Raw genomic sequence first — 19,204 nt, 5'->3', positions numbered from 1 at the left:
GTCTGAGACCATAAAAAGAATAAAGACACTCTTTATTTTCTGCAGTGCAAATAACAACAAAGACAATAAAGTATGCACAAGTTCAGTGTTTAAATGATCATCAACAGTAAGGAAACTGGTAAAAATCACATTCTCTGCCATAGGTGTGTTGTACATGTTACACATTTACAGTGTAGTACATTTAGACATTGGCTGAAGTATAAGGAGCAAAGTGTTCCTTTTTCACAAGAACAAAGTGAGAGAAAAAGCTTCTTCAGCCAATTTAACAGTTTGCAAGGTCACACTGACGCATCTCTGTTGTGCTAAAGAAAAATCAACCATGTGATCAAGCATCATCTCTAAACACTTCAACACACAATCAACCTGAATGCAAAAATATTTGACTATGTACAGAACTATGTACTGGTTTGACTAGAGATAATCCCTGACACCTCTGTATATACATAACAATGGCACAATATCTTTCATTGCAGTCCTGGCATTTTTGGGTACAGATGCTACTTTAAATTCATACTGAATCAAATGAAAAAAAAAATATATACTCACAGGTTCAACACCACATTACTGACAATACCCAATAAATGCCTTTTATATTAAACATTTCTATTCAAAACATAGCAATGTGAATAAACACTATTTTACATAATGTAATATTTGGGACTTTTTACAAAGCAAATATGGCACACTTTGGTGTCATACTATAAAAAGGAAAAGAAAAAAGTTTTTTTTCTTATTGTCAGATTTGTAATATGAACTATTGTTATTATATTAGCATAAACGATGCATTATCATACATTACAATTTTAGTCTGTGGAACTGATAAATATAAAAATATTTGTCATTTTTTAAATCAATATATATATACAATTCATCTGTGTTTTGTATGCAAGCCTGTTACTACATCATTTTCCAACATTACAAAACAAACAAAAAACAAAAAAAACAATATTGCTTAAAATTGTGATACCCAAGAAATAACATCATGTTATTTAGGACCCTTTAGTGGGAAAGACAAGTAAATTATAAAAAAAATAAAATATAATCATTGTATATTTTCATTTTTTATAGAAATTTTATAGAAACAGCAACCATCAATTGCAGTTATTCAACCTAGTTACCATGGTTATTGTAAGATAAAAATGACCTAATATAATAATGACCTAAAATAAAAATACTAATATTGGTATCACTCTACAGTAAGGTCTCATTTGTTAACATAAGTTAATGTATTAACTACCGTAAGATGAAATGTTCACAAAATACACTACTTATGGTTTTAAAAATTTATTAGTAAATGTTGAGTTCAACTTTAAGTAAGATTAATAAATACTGTAAAAGTATTGTTCATTGTTAGTTCAGATTAACTAATTTGGTTTACTAATGTTAACAAATGGAAACCTTTTGCAAACTCTTACATTCTTCTTAAATTTTTGGAAATACAAGTTTTATTTATAAATACAAACCAACATTTGGTCCCAAACTAGCTAGTCCTGACTCCATTTAGGCTATATGTGCAACCGTGTTACCCAAGTCTGTTTCGAAACTACTCATTTTAACAACCCAAATGTACTTTATTCTTGTAAAGTGCCAATTAAATTATTCTTTTTTGAGCCACTCTATCCATGAGACCTTATCATTTCCCGATCTTTATACACATTCCGTGAAGTCACACCTTCATTACACACTTTCCGTCTATTGAGTGTTCAGGAAACGTCCTGCTTTCAAGACAAAGGAGTGGAACAATTCATGCTGGGTATCGACTTGTAGACAAAGTAAAAGTGTTGACGCTTCGGTCGACTATGTAACTCTGACTTTATCCACTGAGGGTGTGTGTCTGCGGCCAACTGCTGGCTGTTCTCGTCCATGTAAAGAAACAGGCCGTAGTTTTCTGGATCAGACACACCGAATTTGAGCGCACAAAGATGACACACCTCTTCTGTCGTGGCGTAGGGCCGCACCTGAAGGGTTTTAGCCGTGCAGCCGCTATCTGCTTTCTGCAGAGCCACTCGCATGTAGTTCTTCACACAAACGAATAGATATTACAGAGTTTATGGAATGAAAATAGTCCATATCTATAAAATGCAGTTAACTTTGCAAATACTGTTCGGAGGTCAGGATTTTACCTGGAAGTCGTCCACTGAGGGCAGGTTTCTCTGCAGTGTGCGACGCTGGTGCCACTGGTGGAGTGTGTCACGTGTTGTAGAGTTGAGTACTCGAGCAGCCTGCTCTTCCTTTAAGTTCTTAATCAGTGACATCGCTCCATATGCACTGGTGAGGTAATATCCTCCTGTACAGGATCAAGAGAAAGAAGCATCTTAATATACAGAACAAAAACCTAGTGAACATCCCAAAACCTAAATGAAAAAAAAAAAAATGTTTGGTACCATAAAGTATTGCTGAAAATCAACTTGGAAATTTATTATTTTATCCTATTAAACCTATGTTTGCGGTTGGTAAGATTTTTAAAAATGTTTTTGAAATAAGCTCACTAAGGCTAAAAACAGTTAAAACATTGATATTGTGAAATATTGTTACAATTTAAAACTTTCTAATTTTATGTATTTTAAAATGTAATTTTTATGACAATATTCTAGTCTTCAGTGTCACACGATCCTTCAGAAATCATTCTAACATTCTGATTTGGTGCTCAAGAAACATTTCTTATTATTATCAATGTTTTTTAGTGGTTGTGTTTTTTGTTTTGTTTTGTTTTTTTTTTTCACTTTTTTGTCACTTTTGGTCAATTTGCTTTGTCATTGCTGAATAAAAGCATTAATTTCCTTCCAAAAAAAAAAAAAGCACACAACATGAACGGCAGTGTATATTTATGCGTGTTATGAAGTTTATGTGCATATAAGAGTAATGCATAATTAGTTTATCAACATTTTAACATTATATATATATGAATCAATTGTGAGTCGAGTATCCCTTTGCATTTGAAAACTGCTATTTTTGTGTCATGACGTTGCTGCCCATGTAGAGTATTAGTGCATGCTCACTTTTTCAGTAGTGCTGTTTTTGGAAATATTTTCATTTTTCCCATAGGGACATAATCTTTGTTTGATTCAACTGAGAATCACGACATTACAAACTTTTAAAGCAAACTTTTGATTTGAAGCAAAAAAGCATTTGATAATCAGACAAAAAAAGAGAAAGGTACACAACTGTGTACTTAACAGCTTTAATGTAGGAAAGAACTACAATCCCGTGCAGCATTGTGTATGATATAATCAAATGAAAACAACTGTGATAAATATACAACTACTTATTTAAAGATGTTGGTTGTATCTATAGAAACGAAACATAATATTTTCATGGGAGTGGGTGGAACATTTTGGTGCGCTTTGCTCACCGAAACTCCCTGATTAATGACATTTTCTATACAGCATCATGGGTATGGTATTTTCCACCACAAATTCTGCTATTAAACATAATTATTTTAAAATTGAGTTGAATTAACACAAATGGATGGGTTCGGCTATACAATCAATTAATAACCTCTGAGCTCATAACAGGTCTGTTTTATAAGTTTATAAAACAGGTTTATCAGGAAAATTAATGGCATTTTTACTTACAGGACCTGACTGCTGCACTCTATAGGCAACAACAGACAGCAAGACAGTTTTGGGACAGAACTGGCCAGTGGTTTTCAAAACATGCATTACTCACTGCCCAGACTGTTAGTGCATTTTGAAACTGACAAAAAAGGGGAAATTATTACTATAATGAGGATCATTGTATCTATCACATTAGATCATCAAGTTTGTGACTTGACTGTGTACATCCAACAAAATACATTTTTTCCATGAATGGCTGCCACAGTGTGCTCAGTAAGAACAGGAGACGCACACCCAGGAGGAAATGACTCTATGGGGAACAGAACTTAGGAAGTTCGTCACACATGGAAAATGCTTGTCCGTTCTGAAACTCATACAGTTTGGATTCTTTTTTTTTTTTTGCATCTTTTTAAAAGAATTCAGGTTTATGTAATATTATTACACAAGAATGAGTACATGTTAATGCACCTTCTCCATGCAGTAATGAGGGATCTATCAGCTCCATCATATACAGGATCTCAGTGTCCAGCTGAGGCATGTCACACTGGACCAGCACATATGTCAACATGGGCAGGAAATCATCCGCTCCAAACATCCGCACTGGCAAACACAGAGGAAAGATTTATTAGTGACCTTCACACAAACTATTCCAGCAAGTACAATCCAGTCATTTAAGATGCAAATACTTTTGCTTTCAGTTACCGATCTCATACACCCCTAAAACATATGGACTTTTAAAGCCTTTAAATAAGCTTCAGCCATACACACCTTCTTGGTCTTGCATAATATTGTAGATGAGTTTGCAGACTTTTAACAGCACCATAATCTTCCTCTCTGGTGAGTACATCTGGCACATGGCTCGGAGTTTTCGGCGGATCCTGTGGATGGCGTGGGCGTCTGGAGGCCGGGCTCCGTTCACTCCCAGCTCGTGAGGCTGTTTGGTCTTGGCCAGGGCTAGATTCTCCTGCAGCCTCTGCCACACTCCACCGGCCCCCTGGAAATCATGCAGCACCGACTGCAAGCAGCTGTACAGAGGTTTCAGCACACACTTATGCATGGCCTTCTCCAACACTGGATCTGTGAAAGAGACGGAGTTTCAGTTAAAGCTTTAATATATAAGAGTTTGAGAGACATTTACCATATTCATAGAAAAAAAAAAACAGGCAGCGTAAACAGGCATGACATTTTAAAGCAATAGTTCACCCTCAAATGAAAATTCTCATAATTTGAAATTTGTTGTTCCAAACTAAAAAGAAAGGCTAAAAAGACTAAAATCATAACTGAAACTAAAAAACACGTCACTTGAAATTAAAGAAAAATATTCAAATTAAATGACATTTTCTTTTAGTTTGACTTATATAAAGATAATAAAGATAATAATAATTATACAGACATATTTTAAAAATATGTATAAAATGACAATAACATGACAAACCTACTAAAACTTTAATGACATTTAAAATGAAAATACAGTATAAACAAATTCAAAATATTAATAAAAACTTAAACAGTATCAGTGATGCTAAAATGACGCTGTTCTGAACTTTTCTTTTTCTCACTTTTATTTCTTTCTACCTATTCTGTTCTGCACCAGTGAAAAACCAAAACACCCAGAATGCTTAGAGAGCGAACCGCAGGGTTATTCAAATCTTGCCCTGGAGGGCTAGAGTTTGGCTCCAACCCCGATCAAAGTCACCTGCCTGTGATTTTCTAATGATCCCAAAAACATTGATTAGCATGCTCAGGTGTGTTTGACTAGGGTTGGAGCCAAACTCTGCACTGCATTGGCAGATTTGAATAACCCTGGCGTACTGTGACTGTTGAGTTTATGGAAAATCTGACACAAACGTTACAAGATATATTAGGCCTAAGCTCTTGGTATTCAGTTCTCCCTGTGAAATAAGGGCTTTCTGAGATGCAAAGGGCAAGTCAAATGAGGACAAAAGCAGGCCTCACATCAGTTGTCTGTACTCTATAGAGTTATTAAACAAGCAATTACACACGATGACACTTCTAATGAAACTCTATTTCTCACAGTATACACAGGAGTTATAAATATTAGTAGCTACAGTCACCTGTAGATTACAGATCCACTATCATAATGGCTAGACATGATGATTTAAAGAAAACTTAAAATAATCAACCCTAAAAAAATGCACCAAAATGTTCACAATTCACAAACATTCACACATGATTCACAGGGTTACTCCTACGAACACACACAAATAACTCACGTCCTGCTCCATTGTGACTACCTACTGTACAAATGACACAGACATACAAAACTGAGAGCTTTAAAAATTTAATTAGATTAGTCTTTTCAAAATCTGTAACACAATTTTATTTGTGCAACATTTTTTGAAGCAAGTGTGCAGAATTTAGCAGTGATGCTAGACATGTCCCTAGCAATATCCAGCAACTACTGTTGTCCCTAGCAATACTTTTGATCAAACAATAACATTTAAAGTACATATAACCACTGTTAATGTAATTTTGGCTGCATCTGAAATGATTCGTACCACTGACGTTATCTGAGATATTTAAGCAAATATGCGCTCTTTCACAGTTCAGCTGAATGAAATAAACAACTCTGAAATTAGAGTGTCATTTAACTGTCAATCAGATATTTATTATATCTGTTATGATGTTAAAATCAATTTTATACGCTTCTTCTGAAGTACTTTGATTCCACTAAAAAAAAAACGCACATTGGTTGCTGCACATTGGGAATACAGATATGAATATATGATTAGGATAATCATTCAGTACCATGGTATAAATCAAAGTAACATGCTATAACCATCTAATTCCATCAGTGCTGTTTTGTAACCTCTGATAAATGTATTAAAAACACTGATGGCTTTTTTCTTCAAGGTGGTATGCTAAGCATTTAAAGCATACAAAAGTTTATGAATTAAGGATCCCAGTTTTTGTTTATTGGAGTTGATTTATTGTTATGTCCCTTATGTACTATTGTGTAACCATGGTATCACAACACAGCTTCAAAGCTTTTAACATTACAGTTTGACAAACAAAGAAAAGTCAGGCCTTTGGAAAACATAAATCATTATTGTGGAAATCATTAGCCTATCTTTAAGCTAAACCAACAACATTTTAGCTGGGATAAATTACACAAGTTTAAGTGCTATGCTCATGAAGAATTTACACTTTGAACACTTTCTTACTTGCCTTGAGTTACATTTTTTTGTATAAGTAAAGTAGCCTATTCATGCAGAGCTCTACAATTTCTGCCTTCAAGCTTTCTTTATTGGTCCTAAACCACCAATTATTATTTTTTTTTATAAATATCCTCATTATATTAGGAGCAATTAAAACAGGATTATAGCATATTTTCTTAAAATGCAGTTATTCAATATTTAATCTGCTGTTTAAATGACTGCTACTCTATGTGAACTGTGAAATGTGCACCTTATTTCAGCTATTTCAATAGCAGTCTGGTCTGAAGCTGTCATTTTTATACAAACCAGACTAGTTGCAGAGAGGACAGCTGAACTTGAAAGGTATTTCAAGGTATTTTTTTGGACTATATATATATTATTGAACTGTCAGTGAGGCCAAAGTAATCAAACCTTGAATTTAACTATGAGTTTGCAAACTGCAAAGATTACGAAAACAAAAAGGCAAGCTGATGCTACATATCTGGAAGACAAGGGAGCTAGCATTTCAAAATGCAGCACACTAATAGTTTCCAGACACTAGTAAAATGAACAGTGAATAAAACTCACCCAGCCAGCACAGCACAGTTACTATAAGTAATCCAGGGGTGTCCAACCCTGCTCCTGGAAAGCCACCAGCAGAGTTTAGCTCTGTCCCTAATTAAACAGACCTAAACCAGCCTAATTGAGGTCTTTAGGATTACTTTAGGAATCTTCCAGGCAGGTGTGTCGTAGCTAACTCTTCAAGAAAGTGGCCCTCCAGGAACAGTATAAGATATCCCTGAAAGTAAGCCATTCTTAGGTTGATCCCCCAGAAAGGTGCTTTCAAAATGACTCTTTATTTGAATGGTTCAACATGGCCCAAAACAGACTGGAACTCTGGAAATCTACTTACCTATCTGGTCCTCAGGTATGTAAGACTCTATAGGTGGGTTCATTTCCGAGCTCTGTTTGAGGTAAGCCTTCATCTGGGTCATGAACTGCCGGATGGTCTGCAGAAGATCCTGGCTGGACGAGTGGCAGTTTTTATTCTCCTGCACAAAGCTCACATAGTCCTGCACCAGGCACCCAAAGTAAGAAGTTTTGTCTTTGGACAACTCAATGATCCGAAGCAAGATGCGTTTTTCAGGCTTAGCCAGTACACTGAAAACATCTCGGACCTTACGGAAGTGTCCCCTAAGTGCTTGTGGGATAACAAGCGATCTTGGTCGAGGGCCTACTAGTTCGACCGACAGGAGTTTCTTTGACATGCGGGAAGCACGAAGGCGAAGATGCAGATCCCTTTCAAGTCCCACACCGTAGTCGTCCTCCTCGTCCCCATACTCATCACTGCTGTCATCCGTGGAGAGGCATTTTCCAACGTTTTGGGATAGTCCCAATGGGAGAGGATGCGGAGGAGAATCCAAAGAGTCTGATGAGGATGTAGACAAGCTTCGGCCACTTGAGCTTCGCCTTTTCTCTTCGGGTCCAGTCCATTGCTGCAGGATAGTGCTGCTGGTCGGGTTTAAAGGAGTCATATTGGCTTGAGAAAGGGCCTTAGAGATGGTTTCGTCATTTAACGCAATGGTGCAGCGGTAGCTGTCGATGTCTGGAGGTTGTGGAGGTCGTGGTGGAGGATTGTGTCTCCGACTCGTTCTAGTAATGCCAGCACTCAAAGGCATAGTCCTCGGACCTGTAGGTGAAGTAGGGGTATGAACCAAAATGCGAGGAGGAGGTGGTCTTGGTGGAGGAGGGGGACGAGATTTTCCGTTTTTGGCTGTTGGGTCCTTTGCGATCACTGTTTCTGAATTTCCTGTGACATCTTGCTGTGTCTTGAGAAAGACAGGGTTTATAAAAGACAAAGCACTGCTGGAGCAACTCCTTTCACCTTCTGAGGTATCAGGGCAGGTGTTGGTCAGTAGCTTCCCAAACGGAGCGCAGGTTTGATCCTCTGTCTGTAAGACATCAGAGCAGCTGCTGTGCAGAGAGATCGGCGGTCTGTCCTGAAGCAGAGAACTGTTTGGAGCAGGGATTGTCCCTTGTTGTTTGTTGAGAGAAGATTCCCAGAATGCTGGAATAAAAGAGAGAATCTGATTAATGGTTAACAACATACATGCACAGTCTTTATACAAACACAACCACAAAAGCAGCAAACACACCCACTCCAGCTTCCTACCATAGACCACCACGCGTTGTCAGCACACATGTGAATCTGAGTGTGTGAGTGTGTGTGGCTATATCTAGTTCAGCCAGGCTAAAGCATCTGTTCACTTCTGTTGTCCTCAGTCCCACTGAAGTTCTTGGAGAAATTTAGCGAGCTCAGTCATGCATTTCAGAAAACTGATTCACAAATGCCATACAAACACACCCAACACAGAGCTGGCCAAACACTGAGTCCTTTATCCAAACAGACAGCGTGTATGGGGAGGTGTATCGGCATGTAACTTGACTTCACAGAGCATACCAAACCCCTCCTCTTTCTCCTCCCCATGCTTTCTGTCTCTCTCCCAACCCATTTCAGTATAGTTTCTCCTTATGTTGGCTTGATGGGCCAGTTTCTATTAAGAATAGATATGGCAACTTTAGAGTACTTTACTGTGGATGGGTGTTGCTAAGGTGATACAAATGTTGTTGTTCTGTCATACAAATGTTGTTGTTGTTTTTTTTAACCTCATTGCTAGCTTTAGCTTCGTTGCTAATGCAGAACAGAACTATCACTGTTAAGGAAAAAATGTAAATCCTGTGTCTGTTTTCTTTTTAGGTGAATATGACTGTGTCTGCTAAATTTCACACACACACACACACACACACACACACACACACACACACACACACACACACACACACACACACACACACACACACACACACACACACTTAACTAAATGGGGACACTGCACAGACTTCTATTGTTTTTATATACAGCTAGTTAATATTTTGTAACCTAATCCACACACTAACACTGACAGAAAACTTTCTGCATTTTTACAATAATAATTAAAAAAACCTTTATTTGCTTTTTTTTTAACATTTTTTAAACCAAGTCAAATGAGTACATCCAAAAAGGAGGTTTGGGGAGATTTTGTCAGGTTTAGCTCACTTCTGGGTACAAATTTGTCCCCAGAAATATGGTTACACACACACACACACACAGACAAATACTCTTTCCTTCAGTAACCTCTATGCTCTGATTAGCTCACATAGTCTCACACGCTATCTGGAATGTCAGCTGGACTAATAATAACATGGAACTGAATAGTAGGCCAGCATGTCTCAGCTGTGGTGGGCGGAGAGATTCAAACACATAGTTATTCACAAGACAGTCATGGCAAAGGTTCCTTCTTCTCTAGGAACATTGCAATATTTCTTCATTATCTGACAAATAATATTTGATACTAGTTCAAGATGGTCTGAAGCATGTAAAAACATATAAAATATTGCAATACTAATTATTACTTGTCCATGCAACCTGCTTGAGTTTACTGAAAAAACTCTACATTCCTGAAACACTTGGCATCATGTCACTTGTGCTTTGGCACCAATGGCAGATCTGACTCACTTGGTGCCCTAGGTCTGAGACATTTTTTTTTCTTTTTTTTGTTAGTGCTGTTTTAATTTAGTGTGCAAGGGGACCAGTGCTCTAATCCTAAAAACTGTTATGTTTAAAAAAATAAAAATGAGGCAAATTTGTTAATAATTTTATTGTATGAAAAGGGCCATTTTTAATTTCTGATAATACTGAAGACTCTTTTTGCGTTTCAAATTCCACTTAGCTCCAAAATCAGAGAGAGTGAATGACCCCTGAATTTGAATGGACGTTGGACCACTGCTATTTTAGTAACACTGAGATATACTAGCAGTTTTTTCCCTACATATTCTGAATTCGATTTTTTTTTTGATTCTTCATTTTAATTTTAGTTAAAGTTTCAGTAATTTTGTTGTGTGTGTGTTTTTTTTAAATGTCTAAATCACTTTTATTTTTTTATTGTATTTTTTTTTTTTGTACGTGAAGTTAAACTAAATGAAAATGAGAATATTGCTTTGTCAAATAATGAAATAAAATGAATTAATTTTTTTTTTTTAATATTTGATTTAATTTCAGTTAATGTTTTAATTTATTTCAAGTAACAAAAACATTTTTACATTTTTTCAGTTTTGGTTAATAACCCTGCATTGGACATTTCTCCCCCAAACCTATTTTGAGTAAATTCACCAGTCACAAATAACACACATAATCACAGATATCTACATTACTATGCAGATATAATATTTTAGATTCATATAGGTAGAACATGCAAATAAATAATCATGGGGCCAAACAGGAAATAATGTATTATTATATATCATTTTATATAACTGTATCTCTACTAAATGCGATATTTTAAGTGGGTTAGACGAGCTTGGTCAGTACCTGCTCCTTGCTGGGCCACTTCATGTAGATCTGACAGGCTCACTGCTGAATGGATGGCCTCAGGGAGCTTCAGGGTAAACGGCAGAATGTCTCTAATATGAAACAAAGAGAGTCAGACAGACAAATAGTGCATGAAAGAGAAATAAACAATGGGAGAAAACCAAAGACGGGAAAGAAAATACAATCATTCACTCTTTTCCTACAGTGACAGGTCAAATCATACATATACATCCCATTCAGAAAAAGTAATAATTCTGCTGTTACTTGGTAGGAAATTGATATTGAGCAGAGAGAGGGCAGACTTTCAGTTTTCATGTGAGTGGTTGAGTTACATGCACCAAGTACAGTGCTTAGCGTTAGGGTTGTTCAACTTCCTATACCTTAATAAGTCTCAGACATTGAAAAAGTGTTACCTGCTGATACAATAAAAGGCCACAAGACGAAAGAGGTCAGCAAAACTGATTCCTGAGCCCTGTAGAGAAAATGCTAGGAAAAAAGAGCAATACACAACAATCAATAAAGGACTATAATCTCCAAGCATTTTCTCAATTTCATCCATCATAACAGCACTGGGGCACTGAGTGTTGCCCTAGATTGGTAATTTGTTGGGAATTTTCTGAAAATGTTTTGGGAAATATCTGAACTGATTCTCAACTGTGCAGGTAAAACGCTCAGAAGCCTTCAGCGCCTCTCAGACCACATCAATTGGATTGTGCCCAGGCCAAAAACAATAGGGTGTGTCTGATATTGTACATGCAGAACTTCTTGGAACTGCACTGCTTTAAATTCCTGAAATGCTGCCAGGCTACTATTGTGACATTTAGCTGCAAATATGCTGCCTCTTTTTTAAACCAAGCCAGTCGCAAATAGCTGCTCAGGTTATTATAACTGATTAACTATTAACTATCTGTGAAAAAAGAGGGGGAAAAATACCCATTCTGACACAAAACAGAGATTTATAAATTGATATACAAAGTGCACATGTACAGTCAATCTTAGACCTCACAACTGCATGCACGTGAAAGCAGCAAGCTGCTCAGTATAAATGCTTAAACAATAAAAAAAGACAGATACCCAATAAAAGACCATAATATCAAAAAGAAACCCCTATTTATCTTTCACAGCCCAACATTTTGAATTTATTGAGACACAGTACACAGAAGCAGATATGGCTAGATGTGAGCAGAGCGTCAACAACAGTTATGGCTTAGTATGATATAAGGGACCCAACATACTGTACTGGTTCTCCTTTACAGGGATGTGAATGACAGAGGAGTCTGAGGTACCATCCATGTGGAATGACAGGACCTTCTTTTGCAGGATAGATGATTTCCACACTAAAAACACCTGGACAGGGAAAAAGAAAACTTTTTTTTTTATGTATATGTTTCTAATGCAGCAGTTCTTAAAGGGACAGTTCACCCACACATGAAAATTCTGTCATCATTTGCTCACCCTCATGTCATTCTAAAGCTGTATGAATTACTTCTTCTGTTGAGCAAAAAAGAACATATTCTGAAGAACGTTGGTAACCAAAAAGTGGATGGTAGCCACTGTCTTCCATAGTATGGAAAAAATACAATGGAATTACAATGGCTACCATCAACTGTTTGGTTAACAACATTCTTCAAAATGGAATGACATAAGGGTGAGTAGATGATGACAGAACTATACCTTTAACCATTTTTAACCTCCCAGTTCTAAAATAGAATCATTGCTATATTAAATAATTTTCCATGATTCATTTTGTAAAACAATAGTTACTGGGGGGGTGAAATGAAATGTGAATTCAGTTTACATCTTGAATTCATGTGCTTTAATTAATTATATTTCTTTATTAATAATAATATATTAATTTATATACTCATACTGATACTCATACTGCTCTAATGGCAATGCATTAGCTCTTTAAAAGAGTTGATGTGTTTTGAAAAGTATTTGTCAAAAATCTTGATTAAAGCCTCTTGTGCCAAAACTCATAAACATTTTATGATACTTAATGTCATTTTTGAAGCTATATAAATCAGCATCCACTCTGGAAAACAGCAACATGGGCATCTCTTTTTGTATTTCACGAAAGTCTGATGCGGTTGGAACAAAACAAGGGTGAATAAATGATGACAGAATTTGAATTTCTGTGAACTGTTTCTTTAAAAAAATCTGTCTGGCGTCTTTGCGTTCACTCTCTCTAACATATTTTACCCCAGCTGGTTGCTGCAGAAGGATGCAAGTGGCCTCTCGCTGGTCGATGGAAAGCAGAAGCCAGATGGGGTGTGTGTGTATCAGTTTATCCAACACACTCACACTTATGCTCGTACCTGCCCCATCTACCGCAGGATACTGTAGACACACAGGATTTATCTCTCCCTCTATCCTACAGAGAACAAAACAAGGCATGGGTGTAGAGGGTTGTTTTGTTTTGACAGAAATGTCTTTTATGTCCTTTAAATGAAGAAAAGGCATTAGAAAGACAGACTAGACACTGGCGCCCTCTACTGAACTCCACTCTAAAACATAAAGAGGTTCTTTGTAAATGTAATTACATATATTACAGTACATTAACTTAACAGATGTAAATGCAATGCATCTTTTAAAAGTACAGAAAATATATGCAGTATATCATTTAAATGCACTCTTATTGAGCTTACTGTACAATGCTGGTCTAAATGCATTTTTGACGTGTTTGGTATGTGTACTCACTCTATGAGCATAGAAATGTCTGTGTCTCTGTCTTTTTCCTGCACAGCGTGAACCATTTGCAGCTCCAATGCTCCCAGTGACAATGCAAACGCATCGACGAGCTGCACATTTATAGAACAGGTCAAATCTTACATGTCCAAGCAGAAAACATTTCAGTGAATTAATATAGTGCTCTTTTAAAATTCACTTTGGCAACTTCTCCTTTGCTAACAAAGAATCTGAAAAAAGAGAAACTGCCAGGAAACCTGCTGAGAACAGTGAAGAAAAAACGGAAAGTTAAAATAAAATAAAAATAAAAAATTGCTGAAGAGGCTTATTTGTGACCAAAACAAGGGCAACAGCTTCAGCCTCGCTGTCATCTATCTAACCCTGCAAGAAGCAAGTTAGATACTCTCCTGTGGTCTTAATCTATTTTCCCCTACAGGAAATGGGATTTGTCATGGCAACAGTACCCAACCATCACAGCATTACTCTCTGCAAGTAACTGCATGTGATTTTTAAATGACATCAGTAGATATGCGAAATAAACTCTACTACAAACATGAGAAAAATGTGTTTCAGTGTGTTGGATTTTGAGTTATAATCTCAACATTGTGTTTACATCTCACAATTACGACTCGTTTTCTCTGAATTCTAAATTGCTATTGCAATTATTACATTTTGCAATTGTGTTTTTTCTTTTTTCCATCATGGAGTAAAAAATCAAAAAGGTGTCTCACAATTCTTGCAATTGTGAGTTTATATCTCATTATGAAAAAAAAAATCTGAATTTTGACAAACTCAGAATAAAAAACAAACAAAAAAAGTTGAGTTGTGGGATTAACAAGTTTTATTTACCTTTTTTTTTTTTAATCAGAAACATGCTTCCATGTGCAAATGGAGCAGGATTAATTTGATACAGGTTACACAACCCTCTATATTACATACATTAAAAATTAAGTACATTAATTAACAAAATTATCCAAAAAAAACAACAACAAAAAAACAAGGCAGCCTAGCAGGCTGTTAGTGGCATTCTGACCAAAACTACTTTGAAAATGAAGTAATGTTTCCAATATGCCACCATGGTGACTGCACAATGTTGACTCCATGTAAATATTTTGAATCACTATGCCAGCTTCCTGTGCTTTTAATGCTAATCTGCAATTATGGGCTATTTTGGATTAAATTGCAGGCCATTAAATGCAGATGAAAACAGAATCAAAACACAAAAGTTCTTTGAGGTTTCTATTGTAATTCCTAGTGCTAGTGATAAATTCCTTGACTGAATAGCATAAAATACAACATAAACTAGGCAAGATAAACTTTAGATGAGCAAGACTGAGAATGAGGATGGAACAGAGATAACAATTGTTTAGACTGAATGATAAAATAAAAAAGCCCTTGAGAAGATGAAGAAATGAAGCACTAATTAAGGAGAGAGAGAGAGGAGAGAGAGATGTGCATCTCAAAAAGACACATCTATTATAGAGCGCTTGAATGGTCCTGTCTGGGCAACAAGCCCTGCTGCAGTCACACACACACACACACACACACACACACACACACACACACACACACACACACACACACACACACACACACACACACACACAGTTTCTGTCCATTGATTTTTACAAGAAACACCAGACAGCCAGTGAATGTACGCAGTGGAACAGAAAATGTTCTGTAGGAGAATAGGGATATTTATACTGATCCAAAAACAGTGCCTGCCTGAGCCCATTGCGTGTCCCGCTCTTATTAAATTGTTACACCAATGTTTTAAGACACAAACTGTTTTAAGCACATAGTCAGCATAGATTAAACTCAGAAAAATGAATTTGGAACTAAACATTATACATCAATGTAAAAAAAATGACATCTTTAAGGAAATAATCTGCATTTATTGTTGCATTTTTGCGTTAGTCCTGCATTTTGTATTCTATAAACATTTTTGATGCCCCAAATCATGCATCTTATCATGCATGATAAATATGCTTTTATATGTGTTTTTTTTTTCCCTTTACAGATACTATTAAATCAGATTTAAAATTTCCACCAGCCATACAGTAAAACTGGTTAATAAAAATCCCAAAGGTCCAGAATAAGCTTGACTTGGGAGTGAGCACTTTTTACATTGGCCATTAAAAACAACACCAAGTCACAGCCACCAAGAAACACCCAAACGTTTTCTTTAAAATATACAATAAATCACAAATGCCATCTTTGATTTGTCAGGGTTTCAGATTTAGTGTACAACTGATTGTCCTACCTGAAGAAAACTAGCCCTTCTGTCCATCCGGCTGGGTTGTAATGACGAGTTCACTGCCATATTGCTCTTGGTGTTTTAAAGTCCTGCAATATAAAACTGTATGACTGATGCATGCATTCATACTGTATTTGCCACACTCTTGTCTCCCTTCACATTCAGTCATACTCTGTGCATGTCTGTGGCGTATTATTATGATTACAGATGAAAGATTTTGTCTGTAAGCCTGAGATTAGAGTCTAGAAGCTGTAATCATTTCCTCAAAGAGACAATTACACACTGACGGCCCTGTCTGCCTGACATCTCTTGAAACTATATTTTCGAAAGCGATATTTGTTTAATTAGCGTACACAGCAGCACTGAAGTCACACTCACATGGAGACAGATCTTAAACAGATAATTTCCTCAAAACAAAATTTGCAGAAGTTAATCACAAGAAAATACAGTGAGGTCACTGGTTAGATCAGCTACACAGCTCAGTTACAGCAAGTGCAACACTGTGTGGTTAGTACAGTCACTAGATATAAAATTACAGTGTGATGAGATTCTACACACTCCAGGTCACCTGCAAACTAGCTTTATTGAACAGGCTGGACTCTTAATTACAGATCAGGTAAGTTATGCTATTTATGAAAGCAGCAGGTGTTAAGTCATATCTCTCGCTTTCTGAATTGCTGTATAAATGAAACATTGTTGTGTTCTTCAGACTACTGATTCTGTCTTTGGGGGCATCCATAGTCAGGCAATAGTCTGAAGTGAAACTAGTGCATATGTGAGTTTAAAACACAGCTGCAGTCAAACAAAGACATGCATGAGCAATACATTGAGACTAAAAAAAAAAAAAGAGCTAGAGGTTTATTTAAAGATTGCATACAAATTCTGTGGACATTCTCTCTGTAACTTCATGATTTTTAAAAACACTGAAAGAGTTGCAATGTATGCTGGCAGACACAATACATTTCCAAGGCTTTGGCATTGAAAAAAGGACTGCATGTTAATTTATTAATTAATTTAAAAGTATAAATGATAATAATTTACACAACTTATAAATATATTTTTGGAAATATATGTTTATATACAGTATTATGTTTTTTTATTTATATATACATTGGCTTCAAGACTTGACACAAAGGCCTTGAAAAATAAATAATAATAATAATAATTTACATAACTCATGAATATTTTTCTGGAAATATTTATGTTTAAATACATTACATTTTCATTTATTTTTATAGATTCCAATGGGTTTAAGATTTGATAAAAATGCCTTGAAAAATAATAGTTATACAAATATATAAACAATCTATAGAATTAATTTATGTGTTTTTATGTATATATACATACATATATAAATTCCTATATTACTAAAAATACACCTAATAATAAAAATACTTACATATACCCACACACACCACCACAGAAAAAGGAAGCATGTCTCATTAGACATACTCCGTTACACACACCAGTGACATTTACATAAGAGGAATGTAAATAAGTCCTTTGTAAGAACATAATTCTTAGTAACTCAAACCACAGAAAAACACATGCATACTTCACGGAAACATTCATCAATAGTCAACGAGGTCTAAAGCTAAAAGTCTGTTTTCTGCAGGAGGGTGAATGCTCTACAGCTCCTCTTTCACCTTCTTTCTGTGCACAAACACACATATCTTCCTGTTTGTTCCTGTCACTACAGTGCATGGAAGCTATTTAGTGTGAGATATGTTTAAAAATTCCTGACAAAGATGCTCCACATCATTGCACCGGGTCCTCAGTGCAAACCAAGCGCATGCTGGCGCCATCAGCGCTGGAGATCACACAAACAAACTAGGACCATGACTGTACTTCAACTTTGTTGTGGAATATTTGTGAATAGCTGAATGCAAATCAATCTGGCAAAGATTACACTACAAACACAGTGTTCATATCATGCACTGTATTTATTTTACAATGCTCTCTTCATAAATATAATATATAGGCTATACATCAAGTATGAATATATTCATATGCCTGTGTAAAAGTCAAATAATAAATGTATTTTTCAGAAGAGTATCTTTTTTCTGTTTTTGTTTTTTTTTAATTTATTATTATTTAACTACATTGTCAACTCATAATTTGAAATAGAAAATAATTTAATTATTTCAAGTAAACATTATATTAAGTGGCTTTTTTTTGCCTCAGGTAGCACTTAATAATTTCACATTTTGTGCTGACATGTAATTAGCAAATATTTCTGCAGGTATTTATTTAAAACAATTATCATCTGGCACATGCCAAACATATCTAAATATGCTACAATTTAAATTAAATACACATTGTTCTTCAGTGGGACATCTTCGTCCAACTTTCCGTAATGTCTGATTGTATATCGTGTTATGCATGTAAAATATAGGCATGTAAAATAATAAGTAAATATGACGAATATTAATAAGTTGCGGTCTGAAGGTCTAAACACTAGTTCATGAGGATTATTCAGCGTATAGAACAGAGAAACGGGGTTTCAATAGTGAAAACAAACATGCCCAATGCGAACTGAAATCATTTTCACGCATTTAATAACTAATTACGCAATGCTATTATATAAGAAAATTGATATCACATAAACCTACCACTGAGTGCTCCTCTCCAGTCTGTATTTAAAGCGAGTGCCGCCAGCAGCACAAGCTTCTACAGTAACTAAGTTACAGTCCAGGGGTTCTGTCTCTAACCCACAGATTTACACACGCGCCCACATGATCACATGACCGACGCTGCACGTCATTGAATAACTGCTAAATATGGTAAATAAGAACAACGTTGAAGAGAACAATTAAATGGGTTAAAAACTTCCTTGTTTCCTAAAAACGCTAAGACTGACTTACCGTTATGATGAAATAGCCGTGTTATGAAATAGACTGTTCATAAAATTTGCTACTTTTTTATTTATATGGAAAAATACAAACAAAATCGAATATAATGAAAAAAAGACATTAAAGTTATGTATTAGCGTGTTTTTTTTTAAAATAATTATCTAAATGAAAATTCATTCAATTATAAAAAAAATTATGATATATTCATCATTAATGTCCGCGAATGCATGTATGAAAAATCACATCACCCCCACCCAATCAATTACCTGTAAATTATATTTAAC

General features: G+C 35.7%; 1 protein-coding gene across 2 annotated transcripts; it reads right to left on the bottom strand.

The window, feature by feature from the left end:
- Positions 1 to 13: 13 nt before the first annotated feature.
- Positions 14 to 18,924, bottom strand: LOC109048784 (ras and Rab interactor 2-like). Of its 2 annotated transcripts, XM_042725409.1 has the most exons (12): positions 18,681 to 18,924; positions 16,075 to 16,157; positions 13,824 to 13,924; positions 13,326 to 13,497; positions 12,359 to 12,470; positions 11,537 to 11,609; positions 11,124 to 11,215; positions 7,629 to 8,783; positions 4,326 to 4,634; positions 4,026 to 4,157; positions 2,124 to 2,287; positions 14 to 2,018 (listed from the first exon to the last, which is right to left on the bottom strand). In XM_042725409.1, exons 2-12 carry the CDS (start codon positions 16,132 to 16,134, stop codon positions 1,722 to 1,724), a joined length of 2,667 nt encoding a protein of 888 aa, XP_042581343.1. In that variant the 5' UTR covers positions 16,135 to 16,157; positions 18,681 to 18,924; the 3' UTR covers positions 14 to 1,721. The 2 variants fall into 2 exon arrangements, with proteins under 2 accessions (XP_042581343.1, XP_042581344.1); XM_042725410.1 differs by lacking the exon at positions 18,681 to 18,924 and having other exon boundaries at positions 16,075 to 17,045.
- Positions 18,925 to 19,204: the final 280 nt, after the last annotated feature.

This window comes from Cyprinus carpio, chromosome B6, assembly GCF_018340385.1.
Source record: "Cyprinus carpio isolate SPL01 chromosome B6, ASM1834038v1, whole genome shotgun sequence".
NCBI lineage: Eukaryota > Metazoa > Chordata > Actinopteri > Cypriniformes > Cyprinidae > Cyprinus > Cyprinus carpio.
This window is presented reverse-complemented; position numbering and strand designations above follow the sequence as displayed.

Excerpts from the sequence above, each read along its gene's own strand:
- LOC109048784 (XM_042725409.1), bottom strand. The coding sequence starts at position 16,134 with ATGGCAGTGAACTCGTCATTACAACCCAGCCGGATGGACAGAAGGGCT. Across the intron at positions 13,925-16,074 it reads GAAGGGCTAGTTTTCTTCAG|CTCGTCGATGCGTTTGCATT; the intron begins GTAGGACAATCA and ends ATAAATGTGCAG. Across the intron at positions 2,019-2,123 it reads CCTCAGTGGACGACTTCCAG|AACTACATGCGAGTGGCTCT; the intron begins GTAAAATCCTGA and ends GTTTGTGTGAAG.